General features: G+C 68.5%; 3 protein-coding genes across 3 annotated transcripts; 1 reads left to right on the top strand and 2 right to left on the bottom strand.

Annotated features, from left to right (window-relative positions):
- Positions 1-1,292: 1,292 nt before the first annotated feature.
- Positions 1,293-5,967, bottom strand: LOC147528778 (RING finger protein 145-like). Its single transcript, XM_086611774.1, has 10 exons — positions 5,796-5,967; positions 4,818-4,926; positions 4,656-4,747; positions 4,012-4,247; positions 3,456-3,631; positions 3,183-3,323; positions 2,788-2,970; positions 2,389-2,536; positions 1,881-2,237; positions 1,293-1,799 (listed from the first exon to the last, which is right to left on the bottom strand). Exons 1-10 carry the CDS (start codon positions 5,965-5,967, stop codon positions 1,293-1,295), a joined length of 2,121 nt encoding a protein of 706 aa, XP_086467900.1.
- Positions 5,968-10,781: 4,814 nt separating this feature from the next.
- Positions 10,782-12,458, top strand: LOC147528777 (C-type lectin domain family 4 member F-like). The gene is made up of 7 exons (XM_086612404.1): positions 10,782-10,848; positions 10,953-11,063; positions 11,201-11,281; positions 11,545-11,601; positions 11,691-11,842; positions 12,111-12,223; positions 12,302-12,458. The coding sequence occupies exons 1-7, from the start codon at positions 10,782-10,784 to the stop codon at positions 12,456-12,458; spliced, it is 738 nt and encodes a 245-aa protein (XP_086468530.1).
- Positions 12,459-13,828: 1,370 nt separating this feature from the next.
- AP5S1 (adaptor related protein complex 5 subunit sigma 1) lies at positions 13,829-14,917 on the bottom strand. Its single transcript, XM_086612285.1, has 2 exons — positions 14,745-14,917; positions 13,829-14,381 (listed from the first exon to the last, which is right to left on the bottom strand). The coding sequence occupies exons 1-2, from the start codon at positions 14,915-14,917 to the stop codon at positions 13,955-13,957; spliced, it is 600 nt and encodes a 199-aa protein (XP_086468411.1). The 3' UTR covers positions 13,829-13,954.
- Positions 14,918-15,448: the final 531 nt, after the last annotated feature.

Genomic DNA, 15,448 nt, shown 5'->3' with positions numbered 1-15,448 from the left:
GGCAGGCGGTGAGGGGGGTGCTCGGGGCGCCTTGCTCTGGGCACCCCACGGCAAACCCTCGTGGGGCCGAGCAGTGGGGTGGGGGCTGCTGCACCCCCTGCCCAGGGGCACCCACAGGGATCCCCCCCCACACTTACTGTGGGCAGAGGGGCACTGGGGAGGGGGCCAGGGGGTGGCAGGAGGAAGGAGGTGGGGGAGGGGGGGGGCCAGGGGGTCTCACCCCCTGCTTGCTGGCCCCCAGATGGGTTTTACGGACGGGCATCTCCCTCCCTCCGGCTAATGGGCTGCGGGCCCATGGGAGCCCCATCAGGGTAAGTGCAGGGTGGGGCGGAGCTGGAAGGGGGGAGCCCATTTACCGCCTCCCCAGGGACCCCCCCGGCCCTGGGACCCCCCTTCCTCTGCAGGCAGCACCGGTGCTGCCCGGAGGGCTGGGTCCCCCCCATGGTGGGCAGCTGGGGACCCCCACGCAGCCAGGATCTGCCCCAAAGGCTCCCGTCCCGTGGGGTGGGGGGGGGGGCAGGATGGGGACCCAGGGCAGGGCTGAGCCCCCTCCCCATGCCCAGTGTCACCTGGGCTGGAGCGGGACCCCCAGGTTCTGTCCTGGCATGGGGACGGGCATGGGGAAAGGGGTTTGGCAGCAGAGCTGGGAAAGGCCACCACCCATGCCATGCTGTGCCAGACCGACACCACGCTGTGCCAGACCCATGCCATGCTGTGCCAGATCCACGTCGCGCTGTGCTGGACCCACACCAAACCCACGCCATGCTGTGCCAGACCCACACCACACTGTGCAAGACCCACACCACGTTGTGCCGGACCCACACCACGCTGTGCGAGACCCATGCCACCCTACACCAGCTCCACACCGAGTTCAGGCCATCCCCCACCCAGGACCACTCCAAACCCCCCCAAACCCCCGACACCCACGCCAAGCCGCCCGGCACGTGCCACCCATGCCATCTAGTGGTGTAAGGCCAGAAGGCAGCCGGGCACCCACAGGGCACCCATGGGGTGCCCACCCTTCCCATGCCCGTGGGAGAGCACTGTATCACTCCAGGGCCACACTGGACATGGCGCTGTGCTGGCACAGGGCACCGTCCTGGCACAGGGTGGGTGAGATGCACAGCCCCGGCCCTTGGGCGCAGCCGCTTCAGCTCCGGCTTTATTGCAAAATGAGTCCGTGGGGATGCGGGCACTCGGGGACACTGGTGCCACATGGGGTCCCGGCCCCGCTCACTGCCCACATGGCCCCCGCAGAGGGACCCTGGCACCAGGGAGGGCAGTTGGCGGTGCTAGGAGGGGTGGTGGCCGCTGTGGCAGTCCCCGCCGTCCCTTGTGCCAAGCTCGGAGCAGGCAAAAGGGTCCGGGCTGGCGGGCGATGGGGACGAATGCTGCGTGTCCTGGACACTGGGGTCCCCGTGGGGCTGTGGGACGGTGCCCGTTTCTCGTTCCTGGGGGGCGGAAGTGTGGGCATGAGCAGGGTGGTGAGGGCTGAGGTCCCCAGCCCCATCGTCCTGGGGAGTCCCGCTGTGTCCCTGGCATGGCACCACGCTGGGCAGCCCGTCCTCCCGGGGCCGAGCCAGGGCTGGATTCGTGGTGGCTTCTCCGTCCTCTGGCACCTCGTCCCCACTAGCTGGCACCAGCCCAGCCGCCGTCCCAACACCAGGATCCTCCTCGGCAGCTGCCAGGGTGACTTGCTGGTGGCACATGGGGCACGTGTCCTGCACGTAGAGCCACTTGCGCAGGCAGGCGGCGTGGAAGAAGTGGCTGCAAGGGGTGACGACGGCCACCTGCATGTCCTGTGGGCAGGGAGAGGACGTCACCCCGCGGGCAAGGGACCCCCGGTGCCGCAGAGGTGCCAGCGAGGGGAGGGGGCTGACCTGGAAGCAGATGGCACAGACGTCGTTGTGTGCCCGCAGCTGCCCGCCCGTGGCCCGGGGCAGGGAGCTGATCTTCTTGGCAGCCTCGCGGCGCAGCAGGAAGCTCCTCCAGCCCGACTGGGCGCGCAGCCAGACGTTGAAGTAGGAGTGGATGATGATGACGGAGGCGCCCATCCAGCTCCACTCGCCGAAGAGGGACTCCCAGGTGCCGTAGCCCACCACGCAGACGGCCACCAGGAACTCCAGCACCCGGCTCACCGCGTTCACCCAGTAGATGATCTCGTCCATCCGCTCCAGCGGCGCGTCCTGGAGCAGCTCCACCATGAAGAGGGTGTAGATGAAGAGGGTGCCCATCACCTGGCGAGAGGCGGGACGGTGCCTCGTTGACGGCACAGCGCGAACCCCACCCGGCGTCCCCGGATCAGGGTCGTGGGCACGGGATGGGCAGGGATGCCCACCCTGGGGGTCCAGCAAGACCCCGGGCGAGGGGAAGCGGGAGCCGTGGTACCTGCAGAGAGGTGAGCATGCAGCTGGAGACGAGGATGAGCAGCCAGAAATCCAGCTGGAAGAAGTGGGCGATCTTGTAGGCCATGAAGCAAGGGAAAACCAGCAAGAAGAGGCACATGCTGATGCCACGGAAATGCTTCCAGGGGCTCCTAGGGGAGGCACAGCTCAGCGGGGCCGTGCCCGCCCCAGGGGCAGCACCCACCCCCCCGGGACCCCCTGCTCCAGCCCCCTCCTCGCGCTGATTCTGCCCCAAAACAAGCAGTGAGGACACGAGGCAGAGGGAGGACACGGGACCCAGTCTGGCTCTCCCCCGCCGTGGGGTGGGGAGGAACCCCCCGCTCCTCCCTGCTGCCCCCTGGCACGGGGGGCCCGATCCTGCTGCCCTTCCTTCCCTCGGTACCTGTTGCGGGAGGCTCCGAGCGCCAGCACGACGGGATCAGCTATCTCGATCATGGACTGCAGTGTGGAGGTCACCACGATGAAGAGGATGATGCTGAGGAGGAAGGTCCGCTGGAGGACCTGCAGGTCGAGCAGCCCCGTCTGCAGCGCCAGCAGCAGCAGCGTCACGCCCTCCGTCACCCCCCTGCCAGGAGCGGGGCATGAGGCCGGCGGCTGCGGGCACGTGCCGCGTGGCACCGCATGTCGTGCCCCAGTCAACCCTCGGCAACGCGCCCTGGACCCCGGACCCCTCGCGACACCCCCGTCTTCCTGCTGGGCTCCTGCGGGCAAACTGGGTGGGGAGGAGGGTGCCAGCCTGCACCCCCAGCCCGCCCGTGCCCGCCGCTGCGGGCTCACCTGTGCATGACGTTGCCGTTCTGGAAGGCGCTGAAGCCCAGCAGGTAGAACTTGCAGAGGCTGAGGATGCCCAGGGCGAGGTAGGAGACGGTGAAGGTGAGGCCAACGAGGGAGTAGGGCGTGCTGCAGCACTCAGCCGCGCTGCCATGGAGCCCCGGGTCAACGCGGGGGGCCAGCGGGCACCGGGCAGCCCAAACCGCAGCCTCAGCCCCTCCTCATCCTCCTGCAGCCCCGCCGGAGGAAGGCTGAGCTCCTGCGTGCCCCGGTCCCTACCTGCTGAGGAGGAGGAAGAGGAGGCCCTGCTGGGCCACCGGGCTGCCGGAGGAGGTGAGGAAGGAGGAGAGCCGGAGGGAGAAGAGCGCCAGCCAGAAGACGAGGAAGAGGAGCGGGACGGCCAGCCGGCTCCATAGGGACACCCCCAGTGCCACCAGCTGGGACATCTCCAGCGCCTGTGGGGAGGGGACGCTCAGCGGGGCTGCCCCCCGTCCTGCCCCACACCTGAGGGGCACAGAGGGCACAGGGGGCCCGGCCGTGCCAGGGGACAGCCCCACAGCCCACCCTGCATCAAGCCGGGCTTGGCATGGGACCCTCCGTCCCGCAGCCCCCCACCCCACAGCCCCCTGGCCTGCACCCCCTATTCTGCAGCCCCCCACCCTGCAGAACCCCATCCTGCAGCCCCCCTGTCCCACAGCCCCCCATTCTGCTACACTCCACCCCATAGCCCCCCACTCTGCAGCCCACTGCCCCACAGCCACCCTATGCCACAGCCCCCCCACCCTGCAGAACCCCATCCCGAAGCCCCCCCATCCCGCAGCCCCGTCCCCCTCACCCGTGCGACCTCACGGCAGGCGGCAGCTGCCAGCTGGAAGGGGACGAGGACGTGGGAGCCGAGGACATAGAGCACCTGGAGCGCGGTGAGGGCGGCGGCGGCAGTGCCCAGGAGGGGCAGGGCATGGAGCGGGAGGCCGCCGAGGCGTGCCAGCACGGGCAGCAGCGGGGCACCGAACAGCCACGGCCGCCGGCTCCCGGTCAGCAGCGAGCAGAGGGCACAGAGGCAGAGCTGGCCTGCGCGGGGCACCGGGGCGCCTGGGCACACAGGAGGGCGCGGGACCCCTGTGCCTGCTCCCCAGCTCCCCTGGCACAGCCACCTCGCACCGGCACCGCTCCAGGTGGGCACCAGGTGTGCGTGGGGGACACCTCGCAGCCAAACCCCGCTGCTGCCCTCGCCCTGCCATAAGCGGCACCCCCAGACCACCCACCCCCTTCCCCTGTGTGCACCAGGGTGGCGGGGGCAGAGGAACCCCCCAGGGCGCACATCCATCCCCCCGCTCCACGCCAAGTGGTGGGTGTGATCTGGCACAATCGTGCCACCAGCACCCACAGCGGGTCAGCACAGGAGCCCATCACCCTGCTCAGTGCCACCCCCCGTGCCCGGCAGGGGACACCTCGGGGGGTGGGACCCCCCTGGCTCACCTGCGAGGACGGTGGCGAAGCGGCTGAGCGCCGCGGCGTCGCTGTACACGGTGCCCTCGAAGCCGTACTCCAGCTCCTGGCGGACGTAGTTCCTGCAGGGAGAGAGGCTGAGACCCCAGCCCCCGCCCTGGCACGGCCCCCCCTGGACCCCCCCGGGCTCACCTGGCTGCCGTGTGCCCCACGGCGAGCAGCAGCGCGGTGAGGAGGTGCAGGTAGAGCTTCACCAGCGACCGCACTGGCAGCACCAGCACCACCACGCACAGCACGTGGCCTGTGGCGGGGGGACAGGGGGGGTGAGACGGTCCCACTGTGCCCCCCGCCCGGCCGAGACCCCCCCCTCCAGCCAGGCAGTCCCTGCTGGTGACACGGGTGACACAGCTGTGACCATGCGTGGCATCGGGGCGATGTGGGCGCAATGGGGTCATGTGAGTGGCACCTCCAGCCCTGGGGGCCCGCAGCTGCCCCCCCACCAGGGGACAGTGCCAGGGACATGGTGCCTGCTGGCTGGGGACAGCCCCACGCTGAGCGGGCATCCGCAAGGGCCGGGACGGTGAGACCTTAACATGGACAGGGTTGGGGTGTCCCCTCGTGTCCCCAGCCTGGCCTGGGTGCCTCCATTGTGGCCATCCCTTGGGATGTACCCCCATGCCCAGGCCATGCCATGAGGTGCCCCTCGTGTCCCCAACCTGCCCATCCCCTGGAGTGTCCCCTCATGTCCCAATCTGTCCATCCCGGGGGTGTCCCCCGTGTCCCAGTCTGTCCATCCCAGGGGTGTCCCTCGTGTCCCAACCTGCCCACCCCAGGTTGTCCCTCATGCCCCCAACCTGTCCATCCCAGGGGTGTCCCTCCTTTCCCAGTCTGTCCATCCCAGGGGTGTCCCAACCTGTCCATGCTGGAGTGTCCCTCGTGTCCCAACCTGTCCATCCCAGGGGTGTCCCTCGTGTCCCAGTCTGTCCATCCCAGGGGTGTCCCAACCTGTCCATGCTGGAGTGTCCCCCGTGTCCCAGTCTGTCCATCCCAGGGGTGTCCCAACCTGCCCACCCTGGGTTGTCCCCCATGTCCCCAACCTGTCCATCCCAGGGGTGTCCCCCGTGTCCCAACCCACCCACCCCGGGTGTCCCCCCCCGGCCCAGCCCTCACCCAGGCAGTAGGCGCCGCGGAGCGCGGGGGCGCGGAGGAGCGGTGGGGGCTCCCCGCGGCGGGGCCGCAGGAGGTCGCCGATGGCCGCCGCGTCCCGGCGGTACAGCAGCTCCAGCAGCGCCAGCCCCGGCACCCGCAGCGCCACGTTGGCCACCGCCTCCAGCCGCGCCATGGCCGCGGCGCGGGGGGGTCCCCGCGTCCCGCCGCCCGCACCGGGGGGACCCCCCGGCGCTGCCCCCGCCGCCTCCCCCGGCCCGGCAGGGGGCGCCCGCGCGGCTCCCAGCAGAGGCCCGTCAGGCCCGGCCGCCTCCCGCCGGGGCCCGGCCGCCTCCCGCCGGGGCGAGCCCCGCTCCCGCCGCCGCCGCCGTTCCGGTCCCTCCGCCACTTTCGCTTTCTCCCGCCCCGCCCCTACGCCCAACGCGTAGCGGAGAGGCCTTACGCCAGGGTGCTGCGCTGACGCCGCGGCCGCCATCTTAAAAGAGGGCGCAGCGTTTTCTCCCCTATGCGTTCCACCATCTTGGATAAGGGCAACGCGGGGAGGACGCGGCCATAGTGGAAGGGGGCGCGGCCCTACGCGGTGACGTTGCTCTCGCCGCCCCGCCCGACGCCGCGTCAGCCATCTTGGGTGCGGGCAGGCGCTGAGGGCAGGCTGCGGCCGCCATTTCGGTAGGGGAAGGGGGGGGCTGCGGGGGGACAGTGGCGTCCCCGGCCCCCAGGGGGTCAGCTGGGACCTTCGGGGAGTGTCTGGGGCCCTCAAGGGCCGCCTGAGACCCTTTGGGATCGGGGGGGTCCCCTGGGGTCACCCGGGGTGAGGGGGGGTCCGTCGGGGTCGGCTGGGGCTGGGGGGACCCCTGGGAATATCTGGGATTATGGGGGTCATTTGGGGTTGGGGGGACTACCTGGGAATATCTGGGATTATGGTGGCCATGTGGGGCTGGGGGGAACCCCTGGGAATATCCGCGATTATGGGGATCATGTGAGGCTGGGGGGAACCCTGGGAATATCTGGGATTATGGGCGTCATGTGGGGCCGGGGGGAACCCCTGGGAATATCTGGGATTATGGGGGTCATAATCCCAGCGGGGTGCAGGGTCCCCTGGATGGGAGTGTGCTGCTGTTTGGCTTTGGCCTCCGGGAGCGGGTGAGACACCCACAGGAGGCCAGGCTGGGGTAGATTAGACTGCACTGGATGGGATGGGATTGGATTGGATTGGATTAGATTAGATTAGAAATGGAAATATATTCAGCAGAAGGAGGAAAGGATGGGTAGAGAGATGGAAGGAAGGAGGGATGGATGGAAGAAGGGATGGAGGGAAGGAAGGAGGGATGGATGGATAGAAGGAGGGATAGAAGGAGGGATGGAAGAAGGGATGGCGGGATAGATGGATAGAAGGATGGAGGGATAGAGGGATGGATGGAAGGAAGGATGGATGGAAGAATGGATAGAGAGGTGGATGGAGAGATGGATGGAAGGAGGGATGTATGGAGGGGTGGAGGGATGGATGGAGAGATGGAAGGAGGGGTGTATGGAGGAAGGGATGGAGGGATGGACGGAAGGAGGGATGGATGGATGGATGTGTGCGGGGATGGCTGGAGGGACGGCTGGCTGAGCACAGGGGTGCTGTGGGATGCGGGTGATGTTCCTGGCCGAGCCCCAGGACAAGGTTTGCTCCTCCGGCCCCTCGTCGGAACGCGCTGAGTCGGTGCGGGGTGGCTGGGCCAGAGGCGGGTGCGGGCAGTGGGGGCGCAGGGAAGGTTTGGGCAAACCCCGCAGGGTGTCCTTCGCGTCCCAGTTTGGGACTGGGAAAAGCCCTGGGCATCTCCTGCTGACAGGAGCCATCTCCGGCCGTAATTCCCGCCTCTCCCAGCAGAGCCCAGGTGTTTGGTGGGGATGTGTGTGGAGATGCTCGTGCTGGCATCCTCCTCCTGGCCATGGAACGCTGTGGCTCTGCCAGCCCGCGGAGGGAGAAGCTGCCCCTGGTTGTCACCCTGGAGCTGCTCCTGCCTTCATGCCTGCTTGGAGCTGCCAGTGCTCCCCGGCAGGGACCGTCCCTCCCCTGCCCGCTCCCCGATGTCACTAAATAACGTCACGATATCACGGTGGGATCACGATAAGGTCTCTTGATGTCATCACGAGACCTCTCTCCATTATTTTTCAACAGGCTTGGGAGTCTGGAGAGTTCCCAGTCGGCTGGAAGCTGGCAAACGTTGTCCCAGTTTTCAAGAAGGAAGATCCCAGTAATTACAACTGGTTGGTCTCACGTCAGTGCCTGGGAAAATGATGGAGAAGGTTATTCTGGGAATGACTGGGAGCCACTTGAGAGGCAGCGCAGCCGCCGGGCACGGCCACCGCGGGTTCACACGGAGAAGTCCTGCTCAACCAACTTAATTCCCTTTTAGGACAAGGTCACCCGTCCTGGGAAGGGGAAGCTGGTAGGTGTGGGGTTTTGGGGATTTTATTGAGGCTTTTGATGCCCTCCCAGTATCCTTCCGGACAAAGTGCCAGTGCCCTCCTAGACAGATCCATCGCATGCCGGGTGAGGCTGGCTGATGGGTCAGGCTCCGAGAGTCCTGGAAAACGGGGTGACACGGGGCTGGATACAGGAATTGAATGCATGTTAAGTAAGTTTCCCGATGATCCCGAACTGGGAGACCCGCTCGGGGGAAGAGAGGCCTCACAGCGGGATCTGGATAGAGTGGAGAGTTGGGCAACCACCAACTGGGTGATGTTCGACTGGAGCAAATGCCGGATTCACCAGCCAGACTGGGGCAAGCCTGGTTGTACGGACAAACTGGATGATGACCTGGGGAAGCGGTGACGACACCAAGGCTGGGAGGGTTCGAGCATCTGGAGGATGCTCTTGGTCATACGGAGAATGTCTCTGGTGGGAAGGGATGCGCCAGGATGATGGAGCCCAGTTCCCTGCTCCTCGCAGTGTGACGGGCGCGCTGAGCCTGTGGCTCCGTGATTCACCGCTTGTGCAACCCGCGGATGAGCCGGCTTCCTTCCTCCTCCCCGGCTCTTTCGTCTTCCTCCGGCACCATCCGGCCTCTTGGTGACGGCTGTTGGGGAACGGCCGCCCTGACTCACCCCGTTTCACAACACCGCAAACCCCGGCCGCATCCTCTCGTCTCCCGAGGTCCCGGAACGGGCCAGTGCCTCCATCCAATGCCGCTGGTGGATGTGGTTTGAAAAACTTTATACAAATTCAGGTGGGAAGCAAAGGATTTAAGGCATTGATGGTCCATATTCTCATCCCTGGAGTGTTCCAGGCCAGGTTGGATGAGGCTTTGGGCAACCTGGTGTAGTGGAGGGTGTCCCTGCCCATGGCAGGGGGTTTGGAACTGGATGATCTCTGAGGTCCCTTCCAACCCAAACCATTCCATGACTCTATGATTCTATATCCACATTAGACAGGAACGATGGATGTGTTGGCAGAAAAGCAAAGTGCAGCCCAGTAAATTAAATATTATTATTATGCCGGTGTGCGGAACCACGGAACATCTCCAGTTGGGAGGGACCCATAAAGATCCACAAGGATCCAGTCCGACCCCCCGCTCCTCGCAGGACCACCTGAAACTGAACCAATGACTAAAACTAAACCATCATCCGGACGCTCCTTGAACGCTGACGGACGGTGCCGTGACCGCTTCCCTGGGGAGCCCGTTCCACCAACCACCCGCTTGGTGGAACCTTTTCCTGATGTCCAACGTTGCTGATGTTCCAGAGAACCCTTATGGAGTGGGAAGCCCATCCGGGAATGGCGGAGCAGAGCTACACCGCAGCCGGTGGCGGCCAAGCCGGGGGTCCGTGCCCTGGGGAGAGCAGGGAGGAGGAGGATGAAGGTCTGCCCACTGCAGGGCCACTGGCGCAGCCCCGGGGTCAGATTGGTGCCTGATGGGCACGGGGGGGGGGGTGCTGGGCGGAAATGCGCCCCTGGGCTTTTTGGCAATTTCTCCGTTTGCTGGAAAAACGTTGGTTTTGCACTTTTGAAGTTATTTCCAGTGTCTGTGTCAAACACGTGGTGGTTTGGACTGAAAAGGGGCAAAGAAAACCACCAAAGCCAGAAGTCCTGAAATACCACATCCTGGTGTGTCCAGAGGCGAGCCTGGGCATCCGGGGCCCCGTGCCACGGGTGGTGCCGGGTGCACCACCGCAGCGCCAGGGGTGGGAGCTGGGTGGCCCCAAGCAGAGCCCACGGCCCCAGGCGTGCACTTCCCCTTTGGCATTCACCTCCTGCCGGGAACTCCAGCCCACCTGGTGCTGCCGGGAGGTGCCCGTCGGAGTGCCCAGCACCATGTGGGCACATGTGGTTTGTCCCGGTGCTGGACGGCAGCTCCCTGCTCCTGACCCAGCATGGATCCTGCTGGGAATAACGTCTGTCCTGGGTGCCCGTCCTCACACTCCCCACGGGGCTTTCCAGCCGGGCACAGAGCACGTCACCGGTGTCATAGCGATGGTGGTGGTGGTGGTGATGGTGGTGACAACAGCCCTTCTCCCTGCTGAGAAGGGCACACTGCCAGCCTGGTTTGAAGGCTGCCTGCCCTCCTGCCAGAGGAGGAGGACGAGGGCTGGGAGCCCCTGCACCGTGCCGGGCACACCGGGCTGGGTGCATCCTCCTCCTCACTGGGACCAGGGAGCCTGTGCCTGAGGGTGGGAAACTCAAATCGCATTTGAGCCGCGTTTTGCGGAAGGGGCAGGGGAAGGGAGAGGGGCAGGGGCAGGGCACGGGCTGGCCGTGGGGTGGGGGTCAGGGTGCCCCCAGTCCGGGGCTGGGCCGTGTGCCCTGCGCAGGGCTCGCCCCCGGGTGATGCCGCTCGGGGCGGGGGGACCCGGGTGATGCCGCTCGGGGCGGGGGGACGCGGGTGACGCCCCGGCAGGAACCGGCACCCACCAGCGGCCGCGGGTGCCAGGCTGCTCGGTTCCCGCTGCCCTCGCCAGCGTGTGCCGAGGCTCCGGCAGGCAGCGGCTCCGTTACCGGGCGGGATGGCGGCGGCCGCGCCGCACCTGTACGAGAGCCTGCAGATCCGCTACCCGCCCAGCCCCGCTCCCGGTGAGCCCTGCCCGGCTGGCACCTGCCCGAGCCCCTTCCTTCCTCTCCGGCAGCGCCGGGCACCCCGGGGGGGGCTCACGGCACCTCCGGCTCCTCTCCCGCAGCACCGGCACCCGGCTCCCGTCCGGCCGCGTCCCGCTGGGCGCTGAGCACCGTCCTGGGCACGGGGGTGGTCCTGGTGCTGGGGGCTGCCCTGGCAGCGCTCATCATCCTGCGTGAGTGCCGGCGGGGGGTCGCGGGGACGCCCGGGCAGGGCTGGCAGCGGGCAGGGGTCGGCGGGCAGGGCTGGCAGCGGGCGGGGGTCCGTGGGCAGGGCTGGCACGGCGCTGACCTGCCGCCCTGCCCTGCCCAGACGTGCAGGGCCAGGCAGAGCTGCGGGTAGCGCGGGCAGAGCTGGCGGCAGCCAGGGCCCCTCTGCTGCCGGGCCCCGACGGTGAGTGGGACCCTGGGGCTGCCCCGGGTACCCCAGCCCTTGCCCCCCCAGCCCCTGCCCCCCATTTCCTTTCCCCCAGCTCCTGCTCCCCAGCCCCAGCTCTTCCCCCAGCCCCTGTCCCCAGTTCCTGCCCCCCAGTTCCTGCCCCCCAGCCCCTGCCCCCAAACCCCTGTCCCCATTTCCTGCCCCCCGCCCCCTGCCCACAGCCCCTGCCCAGGGGGTGGTCAGGCCGTTGCCAGTTCCTCTCCCCAACCCCGTGGCAGGTTCCTGGAGCCCCGGTGAGAGCCCGGCAGCGGCGCAGAGGCGGACGGAGCAGCTCGGTAACGTGCTGAAGGGTTTTGGGAAGGGGGGTGGGTGGTGGTGACCCCGGTCCCTGGGCCCCCCGGCCCCACGGCTGCCCGCTCGGCAGGCCGGTGGCTGCAGGGGCTGGCGCTGGGCTGGCGGTACCACGGCGGCAGGATCTACTACTTCTCGGCGGATCGGAAGCCGTGGCGGGAGGCGGAGGCCGCGTGCCGCGCCGCGCACTCGCACCTCACCTCCATCACCGGCCCCGAGGAGCAGGTGGGTGCGCGGGGCTGCGGCGACCATCACCGCCCCCTCTGCCTGCCCTGCTGCTGCCTGCGCCCATGCACCCTCCTGCCCACCCCTCCTGCCTGTGCATCCCCCTGCCCATGCCCCCTCGTGCCCACACACCTGCCTGCACTCACCCCCTCCTGCCCACATCCCCTCCTGCCCACTCCTCCTCCTGCCCAAGTCCCCTCCTGCGCTTGCCCCCTCCTGCCCCTGCCTGTGCCCCTCTCCTGCCCGCGCCCCCTGCCCTGTCCCGCAGGACTACCTGGCACGGGAGGCGAGGGCAGGATCATACTGGATCGGGCTGGCGGCCACGGGCCCCGGGGGCTCCTGGCGCTGGGTGGACGGGGCTGCCTACTCGCAGGCTCAGAGGTGAGCTGGGCTTGGGGGGCAGGAGGGGGAGCCTGGCACCCCCGGGACCCCCCCACTGACCCTGCTCTGCCCTGGCAGTTTCTGGGCGCCGGGGCAGCCCGACAACACGGACCACGGGCAGTGGGGCCAGGAGGGCTGTGCCCAGATCCACCCCAACGGCAACGGCCTCTGGAACGACCATAACTGCAACTTCTCCTTCCCCTGGATCTGCGAGAGGGACCTGAGCAAGCCCTGACGCCCCGCTGCCAGACCCGCTGCCGGATCCACTGCTGGACCGCTCGCCCCGTGCATGGGTGCCAGCTGAGCCCCCCAGGGACCCCCAACCCCCCCGAAGCAGGGCAGCTCCCAGGCGAGTGCCCGTGCCGCGACGCTGCCGCCATCGCCAGAGCCCAACGCTGCCCCCCGCACCCGGAGCCCTTTGCTGAGCTCCCATTAAACTGCTCCCACTGCACCTCCTCCGGCTGCCTCTCGCCCTCCCCGCGGGGGTTGGCTCCATCACCCCCACAGCCTCCAGCACACTGTGAGGTCCCCCCCAGCCCTTCTGCCCTGCCCTGCCCACCTTGGGCACCTTTGCTGGCATCAACCACGGTGCCGCATCTCTCGTGTCACGGGAGTCCCGTGAGTGCTGCGGGAGGGACGGATCCGTCCCCTCGCCCTGTGAGCGTGGTGGGAGGGGGTGCTGGGACCCCGCTGTGCCTGCGGCCCCCACTGGCGTGCCGGGCCAGATCCCACCCAGCATCACGGCCAGAGACCTGCCACAGCTGGAGCCTGGCGCCGCTGATGCCCAGCACCGCTCGCCAGGTGCTTCAGCTTTACCAGTGCATTTATGGGGGGCAGCGTTTTGGAGTCTGGCCCCCCAGCAGCCCCTCTGCAGGGCTGGGCAGGACCGACTGGGGTTACGCAGCCCCCAGCCCGTCCCTGGCACGATGGCGATGGCAGGAGAGCCGGGCACAATGGCTCCTGGCTTCCCGGCCCTCCTGGCACCCCGCTCGCTGCTGCGCCCAGCTGAACCGGGCAGGCGGGTGCCAGCTCCTGCCACCTCGTGAGGCCTCACATGTGTCCCCCCTGCCCCGAGCGGCACCATCTGGGAACAACCACCCCCCGTGCCGGGCACATGGCCACGTCCTGCCCCACTGCCTCTTCTTTAATCCTCCACCCCAGTGATCCCGACGCACCAGGGCTGGTTGCACCCCCGCAGCCGCCCTGTCCCCCGTGGGGTCCCTCCTGTCCGAAGGTGACGGACCCCCCGTCCCCAGCCATCCTGTCCCACAGCAGATGGCACCTGCGCTGCCCACGGCCGCTGCTCCTCTGCTGGGGAACCCCCACCCGACCCAAAGCACCCGGGGGGTGCAGAGGGGACCCCCTGGCACCCCTCTCTCCTCCAGGCTGGTGGGTGGGAGCTTTGCCGAACCCCCCCGGGGAGAACCACCTCATTTTCAACGCCCGTATCCTGCCCCGTGCCCTGTGCACACGGAGCGGTGCAGGAGCGCGGCACCATCCCAGCTCCAGGTGGGTTTTTACGGGGACAGCTCCCAGTGCTCCCAGCCCTCCCGCCACAGCATCGGTGGGGGATAAATGGATTAAAAACCTGCTTTTTGCTGGCCCGTCCCTCTTTATTCCGGAGCTGGTTGTCCTGTCCATCCCACCGGGGCTCGGCGACCATCTCGCATCCCTCCCTTGTCTCTCCCCCCGGAATACTGGGGGGTGCCGGGCAGGGATGCCGGTTGCAGCTCAGCGGGCCGTTTTGACGCCCACCTCCCGGTCCATCGCCTGGAGGAACCGTTCATTGAGGAAAAGCATCTGGCCATGGGGCAGGAGCCGGTCGAGGAGGCCATCGGCGGCGTCGGGTCGGAGCAGGACGTCGGCGCCGGAGCCCAGGAGGCGCAGGTCGGCAAGCAGGCGGGGGGCCAGGCGGCGCAGGGTGATTTCGGCCAGCGAGAGGTTCTCCTGGGGGTCGCAAACCAAGGCGAAGGCGACGGCCATGACGGATAACCAGGCCACCGTCACCCGTTCGGGGAAGGGGTCCCCGGGGGGCAACTGGAAAAGCCCCCCTGGGGCGTCTTGCAGTGACAGCGGCTCGTCGGGGAGCTGGGGGAGCTGGGGGGAGGACGGGCGCCCCGAGGACGACTGAAGCAGCTGGCACTGGGATGCCACTTGCCTGGCAGAGAAAGAGAGGGGGACAGGGCTCGGCGGGAACCCCGGGGCCGTGGTCCCACGGCCCCGGGGGTCCCGTCGTGCCCTGTCCCCCAGCTCTGCGGGTCCCAGAGCCCCCCCCCAGGAAAGGGGGAACCCACCGACAGGGGGCGCCACCGCCCTGGGGGTCCTGCAAAGCTCAGGAGCTCCCCCCCCAAAACGGGGTCTCATGTCTGTAGGGGTCCCAGGGAGAAAGAGGGGGGTGCCACAGCCCTGGGGGGGGGGACACTCCCGGTCCCGGGGTCCCACCGGGCCCCAGTATCCCCAGGAAGGGGGTCCCGTTGGAGGGGGTCCCGTTGGTGGTGGTGGTGGGGGGGGGGGGGTTTACCTGGCCACGGCCAGAAGCTGCTCCTTGCGGCGGAGGCGCTGCCGGGCGGGCCCCTCGGGGGCGGCGGGGGTCCTGGGGGGGGTCCCGAAGGTGCGAGCGTACAGCACGCGGCAGGGGGCGGGGCCGGGGGTCCCGGCGGGGCCCGGCGCCAGCAGCACGAAGGCGCGCACCATGGCAACGCCGCCCTGTCACGTGTGCGGCGCGGGGGCGGAGCCGGCCCGTCGCCCCGGCCGGTTGCCATTGGTCGGCGGAGCGTGCCGAAGGCAGCGGTTGGTTGATGGGGAAGAGAGCGGTGGCGGGGATTGGTGAGAGGCGGGAGAGGGCGGGGAAGTTTGGCGCCCACCCGCTGCGCGTGAGAGCGCCGGGTCGTCATTGGGTAAGGCTCCGAGGGCGGAGCGCTGATTGGCGGATAGGGGCTGGTAGGCGGGGCACAGGGAGGAAGTGCGGGCTGGGAGGAGCGGCAGGGCCTGGGGGGGGACAGCATGGCGGCGGCGGGGCAAGGGGGGTGTCAGGGCCTGGGGCGGGGGGTACAGGGCCGGGGGGGGCACCGGATCACCCCAGGGCACCCCTCCCGCCCCGTCCCTCCTCCTGCCCTGCGTACGACCCCGGAGCATATAGCCATGCAGGGCACCCAGCAGAGGAGCGCTGGGGGCGGCCGGGTTTTGGGCTGGGAGGTGTCGCCTGATGGCAGCCCCGGGGGGGGG

This window comes from Tauraco erythrolophus, chromosome 5 (genome assembly GCF_009769465.1).
Source record: "Tauraco erythrolophus isolate bTauEry1 chromosome 5, bTauEry1.pri, whole genome shotgun sequence".
Lineage (NCBI taxonomy): Eukaryota > Metazoa > Chordata > Aves > Musophagiformes > Musophagidae > Tauraco > Tauraco erythrolophus.
Note: the sequence above shows the minus strand (reverse complement) of the source record. Positions and strands in the feature narration are given on the sequence as shown.

Coding starts and splice junctions, on each gene's coding strand:
- LOC147528778 (XM_086611774.1), bottom strand. CDS start 5,967: ATGGCGCGGCTGGAGGCGGTGGCCAACGTGGCGCTGCGGGTGCCGGGG. Junction 4,248..4,655: donor CTTCGCCACCGTCCTCGCAG/GTGAGCCAGGGG, acceptor TGCCCCGCGCAG/GCCAGCTCTGCCTCTGTGCC. Junction 3,632..4,011: donor CCTGCCGTGAGGTCGCACGG/GTGAGGGGGACG, acceptor CCCTCCCCACAG/GCGCTGGAGATGTCCCAGCT.
- LOC147528777 (XM_086612404.1), top strand. CDS start 10,782: ATGGCGGCGGCCGCGCCGCACCTGTACGAGAGCCTGCAGATCCGCTAC. Junction 11,064..11,200: donor GGCAGCGCTCATCATCCTGC/GTGAGTGCCGGC, acceptor TGCCCTGCCCAG/ACGTGCAGGGCCAGGCAGAG. Junction 11,282..11,544: donor TCTGCTGCCGGGCCCCGACG/GTGAGTGGGACC, acceptor ACCCCGTGGCAG/GTTCCTGGAGCCCCGGTGAG.
- AP5S1 (XM_086612285.1), bottom strand. CDS start 14,917: ATGGTGCGCGCCTTCGTGCTGCTGGCGCCGGGCCCCGCCGGGACCCCC. Junction 14,382..14,744: donor CAGCTTCTGGCCGTGGCCAG/GTAAACCCCCCC, acceptor TTTCTCTGCCAG/GCAAGTGGCATCCCAGTGCC.